General features: G+C 42.9%; 1 protein-coding gene across 6 annotated transcripts; it reads right to left on the bottom strand.

The window, feature by feature from the left end:
- Window positions 1-654: 654 nt before the first annotated feature.
- On the bottom strand, window positions 655-24,544 carry LOC110528420 (transmembrane and coiled-coil domains protein 1). Of its 6 annotated transcripts, none has more exons than XM_021610467.2 (8): window positions 24,389-24,539; window positions 13,734-13,895; window positions 10,421-10,499; window positions 8,621-9,387; window positions 4,048-4,473; window positions 2,479-2,927; window positions 2,053-2,188; window positions 655-1,703 (listed from the first exon to the last, which is right to left on the bottom strand). In XM_021610467.2, exons 4-8 carry the CDS (start codon window positions 9,200-9,202, stop codon window positions 1,389-1,391), a joined length of 1,908 nt encoding a protein of 635 aa, XP_021466142.2. In that variant the 5' UTR covers window positions 9,203-9,387; window positions 10,421-10,499; window positions 13,734-13,895; window positions 24,389-24,539; the 3' UTR covers window positions 655-1,388. The 6 variants fall into 6 exon arrangements, with proteins under 6 accessions (XP_021466142.2, XP_021466143.2, XP_036839890.1 ...); XM_021610468.2 differs by having other exon boundaries at window positions 13,739-13,895; XM_036983995.1 differs by having other exon boundaries at window positions 8,621-8,889; window positions 13,739-13,895; window positions 24,389-24,537.

Below are 24,544 nucleotides of genomic sequence, written 5' to 3'. Positions count from 1 at the left end.
CATTGGTGGGCATTTAAATTCTTCATGAGTCCAAAATTGGTATAGCTATTTAGACCTGTTCAGCAGAGGTAGCCTCTCCTGCCAGGTGAATTGCATTACTAGTACATCCTGTTTCTGACATTTGATGGCAAAGTGGGTTCTCCCAGCCTTGGATTACCACTGCACTATCCTTAATCTGAGTGGTTATACAAGGTTGGTGTTCGCTCTAGTCAGGATTAACGATACATTTGCCATGGGTTATTAGAAGTGTATGGGTCATAAGTGAACAAAATGCACCTCTTCTACACTTCAGCTTGTCCACAAGGGTGTGCAAGGACACTGAGCTTAAACTGATCATACCAAATGTTCTGTGGGGTACTCCAACCATAGCCTTACCCATTGAGCACCTCGACAGCGCAACCATTTCCAATAGAATACTGCATTTGCATTGCATTTATAAAAGTATGCATTAAATGGTAGGTGAATGTTGCACATCTAGATGCTGTGTACCATTTTGGGCAGTGACACTAGGTGTGATGCTGGTTCTTTTTTCCCTGGAAGTTTGATAAAATTCTCAAGTCAGCCAGGAGATCTATAAAACAGTGCTGTGAACCTGGATTTGAGAAAGGAAACAAACATCACCCAGTCATGGTTTGACTCAAGGACCAGTCCATCTTTCATTTTAAAAAAATAAGTCCTATTTTATTGTCACTAATAGAAACGGTATGGAAGCACAGTCTGAGCATTTTTACAGCTCTTCAAATATGTTCATCTCTGCAGGGGGCAGGACCAACTGGGCTGAGCATATTCCGACTCAGCGTCCTTATCCAATCAGGCCCATCATTGCGTTCAGCTTGTCCATATAAAACATACTGCTCGAGAACCCATCAATTGCTTGATCCAGATAGATTTTGTCCACAACAGTGTACTGTAGTTAGTCTATCGATCCTCCCAGAAAGACAAGCAGACTGGGGTGATTGAGAAGAGAGACATCGGAGTGAGATTTTAGGCTTAGAAAGAGAAAAGGAATAACGAAAGACAACACTAGCCATGTGGATCAGCAAAATGCCAGCTGTTCATTATCCAAATCCAGCCACAAGAAAGCCCTCAATCATCTGCATTAATGATAGCAATATCAATAAACAAATTCAATACCACTTGAATCAATTCTAATGCAATAAACATCTTCCACCTGTAAACAAATTCACTCCTTGGAGAAAGGTATCCTGGCTCCTCCTCCTTTCCACTAAGCCCCATCCACTGGGCTGGCCTGGCGCCACTACAGTTGCATCAGAGGCAGTGCATGGGTTAGTTAGTCCCCTCTCGTCCCGCCAGGTCCTGCGTCGCCATCCCTGATCGTTATGAGAGCCCCGCACCTCTGTTGTCGTTCATTGAGGCCCCCCTGCAGATCAACTCGGGGACAACAGGAAGCGGTCCAAGTACTGGGAGATGACCTCCCAGTTCCTCCAGAGGAAGGCGAGAAGGACAACAAGGAGCAAGGTTGAGAAGGTGCGGCTACGCGTCTTCATCAAGGGCACCACGCAGTTGGCCACAGTGGAGACGAACACCAGGAGCACAGCCATGATGGCTAGCAGCACGTTGATGAGCTTTCCCAGCAAGGTGCGGGCCGTGGCGTTCTCCAGGCCTTCTAGCTGGACCACCTGCTGCTGCTGCTGCTGCAGCTCCATCTTGGAGATCCGCGTCTGGCATGCCTCCAACGCCTCCTACAGGGGGAGGGGAGAGACAGGGTTTTCAGACGGCCATGGTTCACAGTGTGGAATGTCAACAACACACTTCGTCACAAACATGGCTAGACATAACTACAGTCATTGAGGTCATTGACCATTGAGGTCATTGAGAAGACCATGGATCACCGTGTGAAATACTTTCACAATTCAGCACAAACAACTAGACAACTACTGTATCATGTAGCATGATAATAATACAAAAAATGTCCCAGACTAAGAATACGCTTTGGGTTCACTGGAGACGCACTATTGAGGCCCTTTGGAGCTAAAAGTCAAACATAATCATTCCATAATCCTTCTTTCAAGTACTGGAGAAACAACCTACCTGAATGTCTCTAGCTCTCTCGTAGGACTGATAGGCGATCTTCTCCTCCATGCTGGCCAGCTCCTGCTTCAGGTTGAGGATCTCATTTTGGTGGAGCTCTGTTAAGTCGTTGAGCTGCTCCTCCAGACGCTCACACCTAGAGACACACAGAGGTCAGGTACCGATCACACACGCTTCCTTTCATAAAGGTGGAGGAGATGTTTTCTGTTGCTGAGTGAGAATAATACATTCTTTTGAATGTAAAAAGTGTTTAATAACAAGACAGATTTGCAATTATGAGCGATTTGAGCTCAGGGAGGGGTGGTAAATACATGCAGATTTTAGGTTATCACATAAGTATTAGTGACAGTCCGTGTCCTTTGTAAATGAGGACTCAGTAAAGTGTATGTAGTACCTGCGAGGTTGTGTGTGGCAGTGACTGGTTACCTGTATCTCTCCTCCTGCAGGGCCTGTATGATCATGGTGTAGTCTCTCTGGTAGTGACTCTTCAGGCTGTTGAACGACTCATCCAGCCGGCCCTGGTTGTCCCGGAGCTCCTGAACCTCGTGGAGCAGCGTGTCCAAGCCCAATGACTGGCCGGGGTCCAGGGTGTTAAGACCCTTAGAGCTGGGTGGGCCCCCGGGGACGCTGTTGACCCCTGCCGAGCCGGAGCTGGCACTAGAGCAGTCATCCTCACTGCCGTACTTTGGGCTGGAAGCCCCCCCCAGACCGTGACCATCCTCCTGGGGTTCGTCGAGGGAGTCCCTCAGGGACGAAATGTTGTCAGCGCTGCCAAACTTGTTGCGGATGAGGGAGGCAATCTCTCGGGGCTTGGACACCACGGCCCCAGCTGCAGAGTGAGTGGCGTGGGAGAAGCTGGAGAGGCCACCAGTCACCTGTAGGGAAGGACAGATAGATATTAACTGGGGTGGGACTAAAGTGTGAATTAAAGGAGATTTTGACCACAGCATTGTTGAATACTTGTTCGTGATTGGCTAGAAGGGCTCTAGAATGGACATTAAAACCAGATAACAGGTCCGCTTGAAAATATAAAATCAGGACACCTTGCAATGATGAATTTCTCTAGTCCTTACGCAAGTGGCGCTATGCTGTCAAATCCTCCCATGTTTCTAGTTTTACCATCTGTTTTCAGCATCAGGTATTTTTTTATTTGAATATATGCAATCTCCTCGTAATTAACATTTCTAGCTATGCCAGGCAAAATCTAGCACCATCAGCTCATCGTTATCTTAATGGATGTTGATAGAAAACAGCTTAAATAAATGCAAATGCAGCTACTTTCTTGTTATTCTGGCTGCAGAGGTCATGCCTGTGTTAGCCAGCAAGCATGGCAACAGACCACATAGAATGAACAACTGGGATGAGTCCCTAGCATTTAAAAGATAAGTAAATAAACAAAAAAAGGTATTTCTACCGGTAAATGAGTGCTTTAGTATTGTTTTCTTTGGAAACTGTGGTATAAGCGGGATAAACGCCTCTGTTATGTACATTACATTGGAAAAATGTACTCTGCAAAGTCTTCCGTTATTTCCAAGATAATCTACAGAATGTCTGTGTTTATCCCTTACTTAATGGACAGGGACATAGATATACTATATCTGGGTTCAAATATCTTTAGTCTGCCTGGAGTGCCAGATAGGCCAGGTATGATGTTTTGCAACTGTTCCATTGTGCCAATCAAGCCCAGCTAAAGTATTATAAATGATTTCAAATAGTAATTTTGAACCCAGGTCTGAGAGATACGTATTCTACTTGTGTTCTATAGGACTCTGTTAGAAGCTGTGTACTGCTAACCACTCTGCAAAGAAGTCAAGGACAGGTGGCTAAGACCAGACAAATTGTACATTTGTGGTGGTACTACTCACATTAACAGATGCAGTGGCGCACTACACTGGCAGGAATTAGTATGACAGTGGTGAAAAATACATGGGATGACTAACAAAACAGCTCACAGGGAAAGTAAATGTGATTAAAAATGTTCATAACAGCCCTGACCTTGGCGCCCACGTCCTTGAGGCCTTGGTGCATGTCTCGGAGCACGTCTTTGGGCTGACGGGGGATCCCGTTGTGCTCCACCTCTTTCAGCTTGCGCTGATAGCGCTCCAACTTCCTCTGCAGCTGCTGGATGGTCTGGGCTGATTTCTGGTTCTTCTTCTCAAACACCTGTTTAATGCGGGCACTCTGCTGCTTGTCTGCGTTGTTAGCTAGCTTCAGGTACTCTGCCACATTGTCGTCTCTGGCCCTCTGCTCGATTTTGATTTGCTCTGTGAGCTTGAGTATCTTCTGCTGCAGCTGGGCGATGGCCTGTTTTGTGCGCTGGGGGTCTGGGGTGCTGTCCACCGAGTCCAGCCCGTAGCTGTCGGCTCCATAGAAAATAGCGTTGGGCGATATGGCCGGGCCAGAGCCGTCCGGACGATCCAGCTGACCAAGGAAAGGGAGAGTGTAATGAGGAAGAGAAGATAAAGGGAAGATGGAAATCAGAGACTGACGTGTGAGATTGAGTGAGAGTGTAAAAATAACTAAATTGAACTGGAAGGGGAAGGCCTATTATATCAACAGGGGCAATATTGAGTTTCATCATTTCATAAACTATCATGATCATTCGGCTGCAAAACAGTTACCACAAGCTTCCGCCAGTTGCTATGGTCACTATTTGATGTGGTGAAGAAACTTGTCTTCATCCTACATCAGACCTTTATGTATATGAAACTATAGCACTAACATAATAAACCAACCAATACCAACACCCTATAATCATAAGGTTACCTGTTACCTACCATTATACTCAGACTGGTTTCCTACAATGTGTAAAACAGCTGGGCCATACCTTTCATATATTAACGCAGAGGAATCCATGTGTATAATCTGAGCAGTAATCCATCAGACAGGGATGCCATAAAGACTGTGTGTGCCACCTCATACATAAGCTTAAGGCTCAACCAGAAAAATGAAATGTTAGTGCCTTAAAGTATTCACACCCCGACAACTTATTCCACATTTTGTTGTGTTACAGCCTAAATTCAAAATGTATTAAATAAATAAAACATTCTCACCTGTCTACACACAATATCCCATTATTACAATGTGAAAACATAATTAATTATTTTTTTGTAGAAACACCTTTGGCGGAGATTACAGCTGAGTCTTTAAGAGCTGGGTAAATCTAAGAGCTTTTACACACCTGGATTGTACAATATTTGCCAATTATGATTTTTTAAATGATTTAAGCTCTCAAATTGATTGTTGCTAGACAGCCATTTTAAAGTCTTGTTATAGATTTTCAAGATAATTTATGTCAAAACTGTAACTAGGCCACTCAGGAACATTTAATGTCTTGGTAAGCAACTCCAGTGTAGATTTGGTTATTGTCCTGCTGAAAGGTGAATTGTGTCTGTTGGAAAGCAGACTGAACAAGGTTTCTAGAATTTTGCCTGTGCTTATAGCTGTATTCCATTTATTTGTATCCTAAATAACTCCCTAGTTCTTACCGATGACAAGCATACCAATAACATGATGCAGCCACCACAAGGCTTGAAAATATGACAAGTGGTACTCAGTGCTGTGTTTGCCCCAAACATAACGCTTTGTACTCATGACAAAAAGTTCATTTCTTTGCCACATCTTTTGCAATATTACTTAAGTGCTTTGTTGCAAACAGGATGCTTGTTTGGGCTTCCTTTTCACACTGTCATTTAGGTTAGTATTGTGGAGTAACTACAATGCTGTTGATCCATCCTCAGTTCTCACATCACAACCATTAAAAACTCTGTTTTAAAATCACAATTGGCCTCATGGTGAAATCCCTGAGCAGTTCCCTTCCTCTCCGGCAACCGAGTTAGGAAGGACTCTGTATTTTTTGTAGTAACACCACCCAAAGCCTAATTAATAACTTCACCATGCTCAAAGGGATATTCAGCATCTGTTTGTTTTTTTAATACATCTTCATTGACATTTTTAGTGAGGCATTGAAAAACCTGGTGTTTGAATCTGTGCTTGAAATTCACTAATCGATTAAGATAATTGTATGTATAGGGTACACCGATGCGGTTGTTATTAAAACAATAATGTTAACCACTTTTATTGAACACTGAATGAGTCCATGCAACTTATGTGACTTGTTAAGCACATTTGTATTCCTAAACTTATTTAGGCTTGGCATAAAGGGTTTGAATACTTGTTGACAAGACATTTCAACTTCACATTTTTTATTCATTTCTAAAATGTTTACAAACAAAATTCCACTTTGACATTATGGGGTATTGTGTGTAGATCAGTGACACATTTAAATGTAATCATTTTTAAATGCAGGCTGTAACAAAATGTGGAAAAAGTAAAATGGGTGTGGCACTATGTTCTCAAATCAATTTGCTATAAACAGATTCTGGAACGGCAGTGTTAGAGGTCAGAAGAGAATTAACTTTGTGCAAAGAGGGATTCTGTGCTGTTCTTGGGAGTTGGGAAAGACGTAGGCCACCACAGTGGGGTTGCGAGTACATCCCCCTTTCCATCACTGTCAGCTCAGACAGCTTGCGTAAAAGAGGCAGTGGGACAGGACAGTTGTTGCTCTAAGAATGACAGACTGTCGACTGAGTCCCTCAACCACAGCCATGTCTCGATGCTAGTTAGACCCTAGTCCGATAGCTGCTCTTGTAAGGAGAGTTCATTGCGTACACACAGGGTGATCACTGTCTGTTGGTGCAACAGACAGCTTAGCCTTATCCATCCAACAGTCAGATTCATACCAGTACTTCTCAAAAGGCTTGGTGGTGTCATCAAGCATTGTGAGATAACTGCCAGGGATATGCACTGTGCTTGATTGGTATACCTCAGACACAATGAGGCGCCAGCTTTACTAGTTGTCTAGGAGTTCAACGCTCAATTTTAACAATGTAAAGGATTTGATCATTTACCTGTTACAAGTCAGTATTCAATCAGTGTACTACACATTTCAATGGATGCGAGAAATTCCTGTGAGGAACATTTTAGATCTTGGGGGCTATAGAACAGTGTCAATGGTGTAAAGTTTGAGCTCGTTTTGGCCTGCAAGGCAAGCGTTCTCTGGCTGACCTGAAGTACACTTAGAGGCAGCCACAGGCCACAGCTAAATATAGAAAAGCTTAGAGCACATAGTCACCTACGCACACACACAATATTTCTCTCTCTGACCTATCAGCACTGACAGCTCCTTTCACTCCATCAAAGAACATCCAGAGGACGGCAAACCAGTTGGCCGAAATCTGACCAATTTAATCTAACAGCACAAGAAGTCATGAATCTTTTGTTTCTCTAGTAGTAGCAGCTTCTTAAAATGTTTTTGTCTTTTTTTATTTTTTTTACCCCTTTTTCTCCCCAATTTCGTGGTATTCAATAGCTACTATCTTGTCTCATTGCTACAACTCCCGTACGGGCTCGGGAGAGACGAAGGCTGAATGTCATGCATCCTCCGATACACAACCCAACCAGCCGTACTGCTTCTTAACACAGCACGCATCCAACCCGGAAGCCAGCCGGGAGGTCCGTGGGGCGACGCTAGGCCAATTGTGCGTCGCCCCACGGACCTCCCAGTCGCGGCCGGTTACGACAGAGCCTGGGCGCGAACCCAGGGACTCTGATGGCACAGCTGGCGCTGCAGTACAGCGCCCTTAACCACTGCGCCACCCGGGAGGCCAGCTTCTTAAATTTACACTGCCATTCAAAAGTTAGGGGTCACTTAGAAATGTCCTTGTTTTTGAAAGAAAAGCAATTTCTTTTGTCCATTTAAAATATCAAATTGATCAGAAATACTATGTAGACATTCTGCATGACTATTGTTGCTGGAAAAGGCTGATTTTTTATGGAATATCACATAGTTGTACAGAGGCCCATTATCAGCAACCATCACTCCTGTGTTCCATTGGCACGTTGTGTTAGCTAATCCAAGTTTCTAATTGATCATTAGAAAACCCTTTTGCATTAATGTTATTAGCACAGCTGAAAACTGTTGTTCTGATTAAAAAAGTAATAAAACTGGCCTTCTTTAGACTAGTTGAATATCTGGAGCATCAGCATGTATTGGTTCAATTACAGGCTCAAAATGGCCAGAAACAAATAACTTTCTTCTGAAACACGGTCAATTCTTGTTCTGAGAAATGAAGGCTATTCCATGCGAGAAATTGCCAAGAAACTGAAGATCTCGTACAATGCTGTGTACTACTCCCTTCACAGAACAGCGCAAACTGTCTCTAACCAGAATAGAAAGAGTGTGAAGCCCTGGTGCACAACTGAGCAAGAGGACAAGTACATTAGTGTCAAGTTAGAGAAACAGACACCTCACAAGTCCTCAACTGGCAGCTTTATTAAATAGTACCTGCAAAACACCAGTCTCAACGTCAACAGTGAAGAGGCGACTCCGGGATGCTGGCCTTCTAGTGACCCCAAACTTTTGAACTAGTGTAGGACAAAAAGCTTTGCAGTGGCTTGTCTGTCCCAGTGAGTAGGTCCCCTAGTTTAATCTTACACAGTCAGTCTACTCAGTGGAGTGGTACCCGGATGTGAGCACCATGTCGGCCAGGGTTGGGGTTAAACTCACCTGGTCAGGCTCCTCAGTGGAGTGGTACCCGGATGTGAGCAGCATGTCGGCCAGGGTGGGGCTGGTGAGCGTGTCCGTAGTGGAGGAGGAGCGCGGGCGGCCATCCTGCAGCAGCATCACCTCCTGGGTACTCCTCCGGTGGATCTGGGGGCTGCCTTTCTGGGGGGGGTCCCCAGTCCCCCCAGTCTTGCTGCGGCGGCTCTGCAGGCTGGTCCCTCGCTTTATCATTGGGGGCGCGCTTCTGATCTGCTGCAGAACGCGGCTCAGAGCTGCAGGGGGAGCGGAGGAAGTAGCGTGGGGGTCAGAGTCCGGACCGGGGGCGGGAGAATCCCCAACCTCTGTACCCCCACTGTCCGGGGGCTCAGGGGCGGGCCCACCCATAGAGAAGGAGGTGGTGGCGTCGTGCGGGGAGACGGACGAGCGGCGGCGCTGCGGCTGGAAGAGCTGCTTCAGGCCGTGGCCCAGCGCGCCCATGTTTTCCAGTGCATTGTGGGTGATTTTGGACAGGCCGTGCTCTGACTCAGACGCCCTTCGGCCCACCTCCGGCTCCTCAGGACTCTGCTCACTGCTAGCCTGATCCATCAGGGGGCGCCAGGCTGACGCTCAGCCACAGGGTCACAGTGCCAACACTGGGGGTGCGAGGGTCTAGCTACGTCCCGACGCCACACCCCCTCTCAGAGGCAGCTTCAAAGCCGGGAAGCAGGGGGGATGGCACTGGGCCCTGTGCACATGCATGCATCTGCGGATTGGCTCAAAGTCATGCTCGTCTAACACAACAAGGAAAATAAAATGGATTATGACATGCAGCAGTGAGTGGACGGGACAAAAAAAGTAGCAGAATTAAAACTGATTACACAAAAGAGCAGACAGTCGTACTAGGGTCGGCTTTGAGACTTGGAGTTACTAGTTGAGTCAAATTGTTTTTTGTTTTTTTATGTCCAAATATTCTTAATGGCAATTAATAGTAAATGTTCTCATAGAAATCCATATAAGCCAAATAATGTCTGATATGTCTAAACCCACTTACAAAATAAATCTACTGCACAAGCCTAATCTACAGCAATGATGGGTGTCATGCTAAACATTTTTTTATTAAAAAAATAAATAAATAATGCATTTCTGAAATGGGGTTCATTGTACAATTTCCATTGATACACTAAAGTGCCACAGTGACCGTATCAAATTGCAAATTCACTTTTAGAGGACGGAAGTGTGTCACAGGAACTGGGTTAACTAGCCTAATCTTTGTGGTTCCCTGGTCAGGCAGAGGCAAACAAACATTGCCTTAATTATTCACTCAGACAGTAGGCCTAAGTGACACTCAGACCGTCCTTTTACATTGTCGTCTAATATAAGACACAGCATTTCAGAAACAATTTCTTTACCAAATGGGTGAAAGAAACCATATATTCTTTTAGGATTTCAAATTAGTTTAAAATTATTGTAGCTAAATAATATGAAAAGGATGGTGAGTGAGCACTAAAATATGAATTAATATAGTTTTATCAGGTGGTCTTATCTGCCAGAGGCACCCAGAGTTGCACCATGTTCTCCCTGTAGAGAGCTTTGGCCTCAGAATCAAACATGGGGCTGTCTATGGCTAATCTACAGCGTCTGAGAGCTGAGTTCATGGAGAGCACATTATATAAAGACTATCTTTCACTTATCAACAGCATAGAAAGATTGAAAGAGAGAGGGACATAAAGGGAGGGAGAGAGATATGGAGGATGAAAGCAAGAGGGAAAAGGAGAAGCAGTTGGCAAGAAAGAGAGGAGAAATGGAGCGAGAAAAAAAGCTTACCATCCGTCCAGCTTCTCTTCTGACTCACAGCTCAGGGTTGGCTGCTGCGGAGGAGGTGGTCAACATGAGAGGAAAATCACTATCAAATTGGAACAAATGAAGAGATACAAATAAATTATGCTGGTATGGCAGCACACTGACTCACGCTCAAATCAGCCATGTATAAACTGCACAGAATCAAAGAGACCTGTATGTGCACAAACACACACTGAGGCTATTCAGTTACTTCTAAAAATGTATTCTAGAAGGAGGAGCAGTCCTTATCTTCACTGCCCAGTGCACACTCAAAATGTGAAACTATGACATGAAGATGTGTGGAACACCTAACAGTGATGACTCCATCCAGATTACTCAGAGAATAGAGCAGTAGAGGTCTCTGATACATTGATGCATCATGAGTGGTACAGTAAATAACATAAGTAAATGAGGGACACAAAGCTGGAGAGACACTGACTAGCAGACAATGTCAATAACCTAATAGTGTCTTTCATGTAGTGAGCTAAGAGCCTGTTGCTTAGAGTCACTGGTAGCATCCCAAATGACACCCTATTCCTTACAATAGTGCACTACCTTTTCCAGCATTTGGGCTCTGGTCAAAAGTAGTGCACTATATAGGAAATTAGGCTGCTGTTTGGCACGCACACACAGTGCCCGTCAGTGCCTCTCAATCCCACCAATTACTGGCCTGTGGCAGCATTTGCCTAATCAGCACAAAACTAAGAAAGGTGAAAAATTTAGTCACCACCAGTTTACTGGCACCACTGACAACCCCCTACCCACACAAGCCCCCCTACCGCCCCTACTCACTCTGAAATGATGATACATCACCTGTATTTCCTTCACATTAGGAGGTTGTGCTATTTTTTTTTTTTTTTTTTTTTTTTTTACCTTTATTTAACCAGGCAAGTCAGTTAAGAACAAATTCTTATTTTCAATGACGGCCTGGGAACAGTGGGTTAACTGCCTGTTCAGGGGCAGAACGACAGATTTGTACCTTGTCAGCTCGGGGGTTTGAACTCGCAGCCTTCCGGTTACTAGTCCAACGCTCTAACCACTAGGCTACCCTGCCGCCCCCTGCCGCCCCCCCTATGCAGGAACAGCATAGAGAAAACACTACTAGCATGGAGGGAAAGTATCCCAAATGGATAGGAGAGATTGCTTCATTTGAGAAAGTCCCTTCCTCATAACTATAACACTAACCCTGTAACATTAACCCAACACTGGGTGTAACACTATGGCTAATCTCACCCACAGAGAGAAACTATTCAAACCCTTGCTCTAACTAACAACTGACCTAAAACAAAGTGTCAACAACGGTCATATCAGCATCCTCCTCGTCTGTCACTGAAAGTCCCCTAATGTGCTTGCCCATTCCCCTCCTCCTCATTTCACCCCATGTTCGACTTATTGCAATCCAGACTGAAAGGTATGGCCATCTATAGGCTATGTGCAGGCCCGATTTCAATGAGGGGACGCTGTGGCCAACAGTTGAGCAGATACACAGTGACATCCATGTGGCACACACACAGTGACATCCATGTGGCACACACACAGTGACATCCATGTGGCACACACACAGTGACATCCATGTGGCACACACACAGTGACATCCATGTGGCACACACACAGTGACATCCATGTGGCACACACACAGTGACATCCATGTGGCACACACACAGTGACATCCATGTGGCACACACACAGTGACATCCATGTGACACACACAGTGACATGCATGTTCCACACACAGTGACATCCATGTGGCACACACACAGTGACATCCATGTGGCACACACACAGTGACATCCATGTGGCACACACAGTGACATCCATGTGACACACACAGTGACATGCATGTTCCACACACAGTGACATCCATGTGACACACACAGTGACATGCATGTTCCACACACAGTGACATCCATGTGGCACACACAGTGACATCCATGTGGCACACACAGTGACATCCATGTGGCACACACAGTGACATCCATGTTCCACACACAGTGACATCCATGTGGCACACACAGTGACATCCATGTGGCACACACAGTGACATCCATGTTCCACACACAGTGACATCCATGTGGCACACACAGTGACATCCATGTGACACACACAGAGACATCCATGTGACACACACACAGAGACGTGTATGTTCCATTGTGTCCTGAAGGTAATACAGAGTGATAAGTGAGTCCAACGGTGTTGTTCATACATTATTAAGCAGACAAACATAGGAGTGACTCAGCACAGATATTGTGTGTCACTGTCAACAAGAAGGCACATCCAACATATCCAAAAACACTATAGCTAAAACACCTGTGCCACAAGCAGAAAGGCTAATGGAACACAAGGCCTAATGCTATAATATCAGACTACCTACCATCACAGATGCAGTCCAACATGCACATCCACAGCTAAGTACATAGATGAGAATAGTAGCAAACATTCACAGTGACACACACACACCATGACACTATTACACACCATGACACCCAGTCTCTCTTCCTTCTCTAGTCCGCTACATTTTCTGACTTAAGAGGGTTGGCCAACACTCGCTTATCACTCTCCCCCGCCGCCTCGAGCCTTCCAAGGTCACACCAGTGTGCGTATGTCTACAGTCTATACTGCCTGTGCCTACATAGATAAGATGCCGCATGCAAATGTATCTACCACATCTGTACTTGTGTCCATTCACTGTAACAGTTTACTTTCACACGGCATCTACAGCAAGGCCCAGCAAGATGACATCATCTTAAAGATTGAATCCGCAATAGGGGGGAAAGCGCCCCTGTCCAACCCCAGCACCTCTTATTATTTTGTGAGAGTTTGTTGTTTGCAGTAACTTCTTTGTTGTTGTAATATCCCAAAAGGACATGGCAGTTTCACCATGAAGGATTCCAGCTTTAAAGGGGAAGGGAAACACTAGGCTTTACACCTGTTTAGTGTTAGTGGATTGAATACAACTTGTTGCATTGCTATATGTCCTAAAAAGTGTTTCCATTTCCCTTCAATGTGCTGTGTCAGCCTGCTGATCATTGATCTTCTGATCTATTTTTTCCACTGTTCATCTACCATAAGCTATTCTTCATTCTGATGAAAGTCAACATGGCTGAAACATTAATGCCACTTTCAACAATGTTAGGACGAACAAAAAAATTGAACTCAGGAGCTGCCTTCTTTCCTCATCTACCATAAGGCAAAGAAATTCCCTATTTTTTGACAAAAATTAGGCAAAATGATATGCAGTGCAATAGCCAGTTGACTCTTTCCTAAAGCAAATTGTTTGGCGAGCTACTGGGACACATGCCTTACGTTCCAGTCATCAGCAGGCGTATTAGGATTTCTCTGCATAAGAAAAGGCTAAATATTCCAGGGAAGTTTTCAAAACCGCTCTTTCCAAAATAAAAGATGTGGGATGTCCTTTCCTCTTCAGTCAACGGTATCCAGTGATGTTTAGGAATATCACATGCTGCAATTGAAAGAGTGGAGAAATGTCAGGGCAGGTTTCCAAAATCACCAGGGGTATAAAGATAAACATTTACCATTAAGACCATAGTTTGTCCATTGACTTTAGATGATCTGACTGGTAAATGTGATCTTTATGCTTTTGACAAACTCACCGCAGTTCAACACTGTACTTTCAGACTCAACTCAAATACATGTGACTCGCTCATTTAATGTGTGGTTTATCAAGACTCAAGAGTATGCGCTCCAGATTCAATAAGCTATTGCACTGTATATCATTCTGGCTAATCCAGTGAGCTGTCATGAAAACTAGGACCAAACAGGTGCAAACTCTGCCCTGGGACAGGCAAACCATTGCCAACTGTCTCCTCTGAGTAGCTTACAGAGCCTTCAGAAAGTATTCATACTCAATACTTATTGATTTAAGACATTTCAGCTTTTGATTTGTAATTAAAGTGTACACATTTTGAAAAACAATTCCACTTTGACATTATGGGGTATTGTGTGTAGGCCAGTGACACAAAATCTAAATTGAATCCATTTTTAAAAATCAGGCTGCAACAACAAAAATGTGGAATAAGTCAAGGTGTGTGAATACTTTCTAAAGGCACTGTATGTCTGGGAGCGTGATATTTCTTAGCTAATCAAGATCACTTTATTGGTCAATTGCGCATAAGGTAAACAAAATGTGACTTCCGCTTTTAACCCAACCCCATGTGAAAGACACACATACACTGGTTTCGGGAGATGCAGGGAGCTGCCGCGCCCGGGGAGGAATTGTTGTGTAACTAGCTAACGTTAGTTAGAGTGATGTGACTGATAGATTTTCCAAAATGGAATGTGTGGGGTGCGTTTGTTTTTACAATAGGAGGCAGTTGACTTCGAGCTAAACAGAGCTGTTAGCTCAATTAATCTGATAAACGTTAATCAGACATACATGTATATTTAATGACAGCAATACTGAATAGACACTTATTTTAACTTAATACATCAATAAAATCTATTTAGTCTCAAATAAATAATGAAACATGTTCAATTTGGTTTATTTAATGCAAAAACAAAGTGTTGGAGAAGAAAGTAAAAGTGCAATATGTGCCATTTAAAAACACCTAACGTTTAAGTTCCTTGCTCAGAACATGAGAACAAATGAAAGCTGGTGGTTCCTTTTAAAATGAGTCTTCAATATTCACAGGTAAGAAGTTTTAGGTTGTAGTTATTATAGGACTCTCTCTATACCATTAGTATTTCATATACCTTTGACTGTTGGATGTTCTTATAGGCACTATAGTATTGCCAGCCTAATCTCGGGTGTTGATGGGCTTGAAGTCATAAACAGCGCAATGCTTGAAGCACATCAAAGAGCTGCTGGCAAACGCAGTAAAGTGCTGTTTGAATGAGTTCTTACGAGCCTGCTGCTGCCTACCACCACTCAGTCAGACTGCTCTATCAAATATAAAATCATAGACTTAATTATAATATAACACACAGAAATACGAGCCCTAGGTCATTAATATGGTCAAATCCAGAAACTATAATTTTGAAAACAAAACGTTTATTCTTTCAGTGAAATACAGAACCGTTCCATATTTTATCTAACGGGTGGCATCCCTAAGTCTAAATATTGCTGTTACATTGCACAACCTTCAACGTTATGTCATAATTATGTACAATTCCGGCAAATGAATTACGGTCATTGTTAGGATGAAATGGTCTTCACACAGTTCGCTAGGAGCCAGGCAGCCCAAACTGCTGCATATACCCTGACTTTGCTTGCACAGCACAAGACACAATTTCCCTAACTGAAAGAAATTAAATGTTAGCAGGCAATATTAACTAAATATGGAGGTTTAAAAATATATACTTGTGTATTGATTTAAAAAAAGGCGTTGATGTTTATGGTTAGGTACACATTGGTGCAACGACAGTGCTTTTTTCGTGAATGCGCTTGTTAAATCATCGCCCGTTTGCCGAAGTAGACTGTGATTTGATGATAAATTAACGGGTACCGCATCGATTATATGCAACGCAGGACAAGCTAGATAAACTAGTAACTTCCTCAACCATGTGTAGTTAACTAGTGATTATGTTAAGATTGTTTTTTTTAGAAGATAAGTTTAATGCTAGCTAGCAACTTACCTTGGCTCTTGCTGCACCCGTGTAAAAGGTAGTCAGCCTGCCACGCAGTCTCCTTGTGGAGTGCAATGTAATCGGCTATAATCGGTGTCCAAAAATGCCAATTGTTATGAAAACTTGAAATTGGCCCTAATTAAAATCGGCCATTCCGATTATTCGGTCTACCTCTAGACAGAGTCAAAGACATTTGTATTGACGAAAACCTACAGTGCCTTGCGAAAGTATTCGGCCCCCTTGAACTTTGCGACCTTTTGCCACATTTCAGGCTTCAAACAAAGATATAAAACTGTATTTTTTTGTGAAGAATCAACAACAAGTGGGACACAATCATGAAGTGGAACGACATTTATTGGATATTTCAAACTTTTTCAACAAATCAAAAACTGAAAAATTGGGCGTGCAAAATTATTCAGCCCCCTTAAGTTAATACTTTGTAGCGCCACCTTTTGCTGCAATTACAGCTGTAAGTCGCTTGGGGTATGTCTCTATCAGTTTTGCACATCGAGAGACTGACATTTTTTCCCATTCCTCCTTGCAAAACAGCTCGAGCTCAGTGAGGTTGGATGGAGAGCATTTGTGAACAGCAGTTTTCAGTTCTTTCCACAGATTCTCAATTGGATTCAGGTCTGGACTTTGACTTGGCCATTCTAACACCTGGATATGTTTATTTTTGAACCATTCCATTGTAGATTTTGCTTTATGTTTTGGATCATTGTCTTGTTGGAAGACAAATCTCCGTCCCAGTCTCAGGTCTTTTGCAGACTCCATCAGGTTTTCTTCCAGAATGGTCCTGTATTTGGCTCCATCCATCTTCCCATCAATTTTAACCATCTTCCCTGTCCCTGCTGAAGAAAAGCAGGCCCAAACCATGATGCTGCCACCACCATGTTTGACAGTGGGGATGGTGTGTTCAGCTGTGTTGCTTTTACGCCAAACATAACGTCTTGCACTGTTGCCAAAAAGTTCAATTTTGGTTTCATCTGACCAGAGCACCTTCTTCCACATGTTTGGTGTGTCTCCCAGGTGGCTTGTGGCAAACTTTAAACAACACTTTTTATGGATATCTTTAAGAAATGGCTTTCTTCTGGCCACTCTTCCATAAAGGCCAGATTTGTGCAATATACGACTGATTGTTGTCCTATGGACAGAGTCTCCCACCTCAGCTGTAGATCTCTGCAGTTCATCCAGAGTGATCATGGGCCTCTTGGCTGCATCTCTGATCAGTCTTCTCCTTGTATGAGCTGAAAGTTTAGAGGGACGGCCAGGTCTTGGTAGATTTGCAGTGGTCTGATACTCCTTCCATTTCAATATTATCGCTTGCACAGTGCTCCTTGGGATGTTTAAAGCTTGGGAAATCTTTTTGTATCCAAATCCGGCTTTAAACTTCTTCACAACAGTATCTCGGACCTGCCTGGTGTGTTCCTTGTTCTTCATGATGCTCTCTGCGCTTTTAACGGACCTCTGAGACTATCACAGTGCAGGTGCATTTATACGGAGACTTGATTACACACAGGTGGATTGTATTTATCATCATTAGTCATTTAGGTCAACATTGGATCATTCAGAGATCCTCACTGAACTTCTGGAGAGAGTTTGCTGCACTGAAAGTAAAGGGGCTGAATAATTTTGCACGCCCAATTTTTCAGTTTTTGATTTGTTAAAAAAAAGTTTTAAATATCCAATAAATGTTGTTCCACTTCATGATTGTGTCCCACTTGTTGTTGATTCTTCACAAAAAAATACAGTTTTATATCTTTATGTTTGAAGCCTGAAATGTGGCAAAAGGTCGCAAAGTTCAAGGGGGCCGAATACTTTCGCAAGGCACTGTATACATTCGGTATGTTGCAAATTTTTTATATATTTATATTTGAACTTACTAATTTGTAATGTGTGTCAATTAATCCCGTAAGGGAAGGGTTGCCAATTAGCGATTTGACAAAAATATAATTTCATTCATTCACACTACCCGATTGTCCTTGTGGGTTGAAATTTGACACAAAATATCCACAGGAAATATTATTAAACAGACTTCAAAATGAGGTCTCTATGTTGCTCTTTTCCTGAGGAAAAGTGGGCAATACAAGACGGAAGTACATGCACGCAATGCATGCATACCAGGTGTTTACATGGTTTTGCGCATGTGCCAAATCTCAGTAGTACCAGTGTTTGGGAAAGTTTGTTTAATACCGCACAGACAACAGGTACAGTAAGTTCAAATGGAATTTGATTCAACATTCTGGCTTGTGAGGACGGTACTTTTGTAGCCTATGCTTTTTAGCCAGTAGTTTTGAAACCAGTGCTCACGAGCCAAAAGTGGTTCCCTGAAAATTGCGTACTACATCACATATGTGCAAATGTGTGCACCATGTCATTGCCCTCTCTTGCTCTGCTGTGTGTGCATGATGTGCCTCTTATTAGATGTTACTCAAATGGCAAGGGGCTGAACCTCATTGATTGAACTGAAATTGCTAGGGGGCTGGCCCATGTGGGGGAAAATGTAGGGGATATGGAGCTGCACAGCTTCCAGGAAACAGTCGCTTTTAAACTAGGGATTTAAGACACAGAAGAGCCGACGCAAGATATGGGTCGGAAATCGTACCTCAATGCAGGAATGGGATATGCCACTGTGCCTTTATCCACACTGCTCCATAGAGAAGATCTAAATACTGCTCATTTTCCCAGAAAAATGCCCTTTTTGTTAGCTAGCAGCAGCCACAGCAGCAGAAAACTGCCCTTTTCTAGAAGTAGCCACAGCAGCCATTTTGGAATGGCAGTGTCAGCCAATCATCATGAAGTGCTTTGAGAGGACCATATCACCTACATGAAACAAACACCCTAGACCCCGCTACAATTCACATATCTACAGATGATGCAATCACCATTGCACTGCACACTGACTTATCCCATCTGGAAAAGAGAAATGTCAATGTAAGAATTAGAGGTCAACCGAATATGATTTTTCAACGCCGATACAGATTGGAGGACCAAAAAAAAGGCGATACCGATTAAAATCGAACAATTTTTTAAAAATGTATTTGTAATAATGACAATTACAACAATACTGAATGAACATTTTTGTTTAACTTAATACATCAATAAAATAAATTTAGCCTCAAATAAATAATGCAAAAACAAAGTGTTGGAGAAGAAAGTAAAAGTGCAATATGTGCCATGTAAAAAAGCTAACGTTTAAGTTCCTTGCTCAGAACATGAGAACAAATTAAAGCTGGTGGTTCCTTCTAACAGGAGTCTTCAATATTCCCAGGTAATAAGTTTTAGGTTGTAGTTATTATAGGACTACTTCTCTCTATACCATTTGTATTTCATACACCTTTGACTATTGGATGTTCTTATAGGCACTTTAGTATTGCCAGTGTAACAATATAGCTTCCGTCCCTATCCTCGCCCCTACCTGGGCTCGAACCAGGAACACATCGACAACAGCTACCCTCGAAGCATCGTTACCCATCGCTCCACAAAAGCCGCGGCCCTTGCAGAGCAAGTGGAACAACTACTTCAAAGGTCTCAGAGCGAGTGACGTCACCGATTGAAATGCTATTAGCGCGCACCCCGCTAACTAGCTCGAGAGTTGATAGGCTTAAAGTCATAAAAAGCTCAATGCTTGAACCACAGTGAAGAGCTGCTAGCAAACGCACAAGTGCTGTTTGAATGAATGCTTACGAGCCTGCTGCTGCCTACCATCGCTCAGTCAGACTGCTCTATCAAATCATATACTTAATTATAGCATAATACCACACAGAAATACGAGCCTTAGGTCATTAATATGGTCAAATCCGGAAACGATCATTTCGAAAACAAAATGTTTATTCTTTCTGTGAAATACGAACCGTACCGTATTTTATCTAATGGGTGGTAGCCATAAGTCTAAATTTTCCTGTTACAATGCACAACCTTCAATGTTATGTCATAATTATGACAAATTCTGACAAATTAGTTCGCAACGATCCAGGAGGCCCAAACTACTGCATATACCCTGACTCTGTGTGCAATGAACGCAAGAGAAGTGACACAATTTCCCCTAGTTTTATATGGCCTGCTAACCTGGATTTAACTAAATATTGCAGGTTTAATAAAATATACTTCTGTGTATTGATTTTAATAAAGGTATTGATGTTCATGGTTATGTATATTCGTGCAACGATTGTGCTTTTTTCGTAAATGCGCTTTGTAAAATCATCCCCAGTTTGGCGAAGTTGGCTGTCTTTGTTAGGATGAAATGGTCTTCACACAGTTTGCAATGAGCCAGGCGGCCCAAACTGCTGCATATACAGACTCTGTTGCACAGCACCGAAGAGAATTGACACAATTTTCCTAACTGAAAGAAATTCATGTTAGCAGGCAATATTAACTAAATACGCAGGTTTAAAAATATATACTTGTGTATTGATTTTAAGAAAGGCGTTGATGTTTATGGTTAGGTACACATTGGTGCAAAGATGGTGCTTTTTTCACGAATGCGCTTGTTAAATCACCCGTTTGGCGAAGTAGGCTATGATTCAATTATAAATTAACAGGCACCGCATCGATTGTATGCAACGCAGGACAAGCTAGATAAACTAGTAACTTCCTCAACCATGTGTAGTTAAACTTCTTAAGGCTAGGGGGCAGTATTTTGACATCTGGATGAAAAGCGTGCTCAAAGTAAACTGCCTGATACTCAAGCCCAGAAGCTAGGATTTGCATATTATTAGTAGATTTGGATAGAAAACACTGAAGTTTCTAAAACTGTTTGAATAATGTCTGAGTATAACAGAACTGATTTGGCAGGCGAAACCCCGAGCACAATCCATCCAGGGAATTTTGTTGTTGTTGAGGTCAATGTGTTTTCTATTAGTTTTCTATGGGAAGCTCTTTTTAATAGGAATTTGCTTGCGGTTCCTATGGCTTCCACTAGATATCAACAGTCTTTATAAATTGGTTGATGGTTTTTCTTTTGAGAAATGAAGAAGTAGCCCTGTTATTTCCATGTGTCACTCAGAGGGACTCAAGTCTTTTGGTGCGCGCGGGCCTGGAACGTGCTTCACTTTGTTTTCGTCCGGTATTGAACACAGTTTATCCCGTCTTAAAAATTGTATTGATTATTTACGTTTTAGGATACCTAAGGTTGGATTAGGAAAGTTGTTTGAAATGTTTGGACCAAGTTTACAGGTAACTTAGATACTTTCTAGGCATGTTGGGCGAGTTGAAACCGAGTTGGGCGAGTTGAAATGCTTGCTAGCACCTTACCTTGGCTCCTTGCTGCACTCGCATAACAGGTAGTCAGCCTGCTTCGCAGTCTCCTCGTGGAGTGCAATATAATCGGCCATGATCGGTGTCCAAAAATGCATATTACCGATTGTTATGAAAACTTGAAGTCGGCCCTAATGAAATCGGCCATTCCGATTAAATCGGTCAACCTCTAGTAAGAATGCTATTCATCGACTACAGCTCAGCCTTCAACGCCCTAGTGTCCTCCAAGCTCGTCACTAAGCTCAGGGCCTCGGGTATGAACCCCTCCCCATGCAACTGGATCCTGAACTCCCAACCCCAAATGGCGAAGGTAGGCAACAAGACCTCCCCCACGCTGACCCTCAACACAGGGGCCCACAGAGGTGTGCTCAGCCCGCTCCTCCCCTGTTCACCCATGACTGTATGGCCATGCACGTCTCCAACTCAAATTATCACGTTTGCTGACGACAACAGTGGTAGGCCTGATTACCAACAACGATGAGACTAGAAGGCGGAGACAGTACAGGTGCATCCAAGCTGGGACCGAGAGACTGAGAAACAGCTTTCATCTCCAGGCCATCAGACTGTTAAACAGTCACCACTAGCCGGCCTCCGCTCAGTACCTTAGAGACTGCTGCTCTATATACATAGTAATTGAACACTGGACAATAAATGTTTAGATACTCTTTAACCAACTTTAAAATGTACAGTGCCTTCGGAAAGTATTAGGCCCCTTGACTTTTTCCACATTTTGTTAGTTTATAAATTCTCAATCTACACACAATACCCCATAATGACAAAGCGAAAACAGATTTAGACATTTTTGCAAATGTTTTACAAAATAAAAAACAGAAATACCTTATTTACATTCAGACCCTTTGTTATGAGACCCGAAATTGAGCTCAGGTGCATCCTGTTTCCATTGATCATCCTTGATGTTTCTATTGGGGTCCACCTGTGGTAAATTCAATTGATTGGACATGATTTGGAAAGGCACACACCTATATTTTCCGGGATCTGACATTGCTCCTTCTGACATTTCTGGATTATATGTGTATAGTTTATTTTATTATTGCTAGGTATTACTGCACTGTTGGATCTAGAAACAAGTATTTTGCTGCACCTGCAATAACATAAACAAAACTGTGTATGCGACCAATAAAACTTTCATTTGATTTGAGCTCTTTTATTGTTCAATGCAGACATGCCATTCCATAATGGCTGCTGTGGCTACTGATAACTGGTATTTGTCATCATGCTAGCTTTCTGGGAAAACAAGCAGTACTTCAATATTTTTGATGGAGCAGGGTGGATAAAGGTAATATTTGGAGTAGTGGCATATCCCATCCATGCATTGAGGTATGTTTTCAGACCCATATCTCGCGCCGGCTCCATGGTGTCTTAAAGTAACCACGATTGCATTCTGAACCCAGTGTAACTCAGCGTAAAGGTAAGTTCGGTATCTTTTGGCAAGCATTGAAAATAAGTTGTGCAGCTATCAGTAGTCAGTGGCCAAACAAAACCACCATCAATATCAGAATGAGCCCGCTAACGTAAACTCACGTAAAACTCGTACATCGCCTTGGTCCGTACAATTGCCCTTATCTTAGCACCCCCAAAACGTAATACTTCCAGATCAACTGTAATGTCAATACCATTGTAAAGTACAATTTCTCCCCTTTCCAACAGAATCAATTACATGACCTAAACACTGCCCATATTCGGCATAATTCAAGCAGGCAATGAGCCCCGTCAGGCCTTTTTTTAAAATGGCGGGTGGGGAAGCGAAACTAACGCGTGATAGTGAGACGGAGAGATGTGTGGGAAAATTGCTTTTTTTCACTCGATCTGTCCAACTTATCGCCTCTAAAATGTAAATAAAACACTATAAAGAGTTTATATAATGTGTCATTACATACCTATTTGAAGGTTTGTCGAATTTGAATCAGGGTTTTTAGGGCGGTGCTAAAGTGATCTTAGAAATAAACAGCGGCTTTGAGAATGATGATTGCATGCAATGATGAAAAAAAATGATTAGGTATCCCCCCTTACTGTCCATTTCTTGTTTTTAAAGGATGAGAGTAGTGCTACACCTGGTGGAGAGAGATTGTAAGACAGAAATAGTTGCTTTATGAGTGCTGAACGTTAGGACATGACACATCCCGATGTAACTGAGGGTCCGTTTTTGAAACTTTTCTCCAATACTATAGAGACATTACCATTTCGATCAACGCTTGAATAGAAACCTAGTTCACACCCCCGGTTTTAACGTCACCATAGTCCCATTGGTTTTCTTTGTAGCCTCGTTTGAATGTTGCGGTTGCGCACATTTGTACGGAATGGGGTGAGTTTACGTTAGCTGGCTGGTTAGTTAGCATGTGTGGATTTGAATCGCCAATGTTACATCCACTAGCACTACTGCGTACAGGCCAAATTAAAATGACAACCCGACAATTGACAAATACCATGAAAAAATGCACAACTCCTTTTTGTCTGTTGCATGTTGTGTATGGCTAATGATCTCACAGACATGCTGAAAACATTGACCCACCTAGTGTGTGTACGCTGTAGTTTTTGACAGTGGATTTACACCGCAGCACATCCCGACGATGCGCCACCGGCTGAGTGGCTTTCGTGTTACTCCCTACCTGGCAGACCCTCACACTACACATAATAACTTCAACATTACTTAGCTAGCTAATTACTTAGCCACGATTAATAGATAACTCGTTAGTTTAATGACAATGTAGGTAACACATGTTCACTGGAAATGTGATAATGGACATTTGAATGCTGTATGACACACCCAAGCAAGCAGTGTAGCTAGCTAGCTATCCCATGCCCAGACAGTAAAGTAATCGTAAATTGCTTGCACCCAGACAGCAACACTAACAAGCTACAGGCTATCTGGCTTAGCTAATGCTAGCGAGATAGAACAGGTTGGTTGGGGGTAACGTTAGCCAGCTAACATTAGCTAGCTACCACATCGAGCTAGCATCAGGTTGAACACAAGTTCATAAACAATACCTCTTTAGGAAATATACTACAAACATAGACGTTCTTCACACCACAATGACACTATAGTTCGTAAAGCAAACTATATGATATATTATGCATTTACAGGCTTCAACTTACATAGGCGCTGAGAGGATTGTGCTGATGATGCCAGTTCATTTCTCCGGATGGAACAGCATTGCCACGATGACGTCAAAGAGCGTGTTCAAGAAATCTTCTTCGGACAACAACCCCAAAAAGTGGATTGCCGCCACAAACTGGATGGGGTTGAAAAAA

This window comes from Oncorhynchus mykiss, chromosome 7 (genome assembly GCF_013265735.2).
Source record: "Oncorhynchus mykiss isolate Arlee chromosome 7, USDA_OmykA_1.1, whole genome shotgun sequence".
Lineage (NCBI taxonomy): Eukaryota > Metazoa > Chordata > Actinopteri > Salmoniformes > Salmonidae > Oncorhynchus > Oncorhynchus mykiss.
This window is presented reverse-complemented; position numbering and strand designations above follow the sequence as displayed.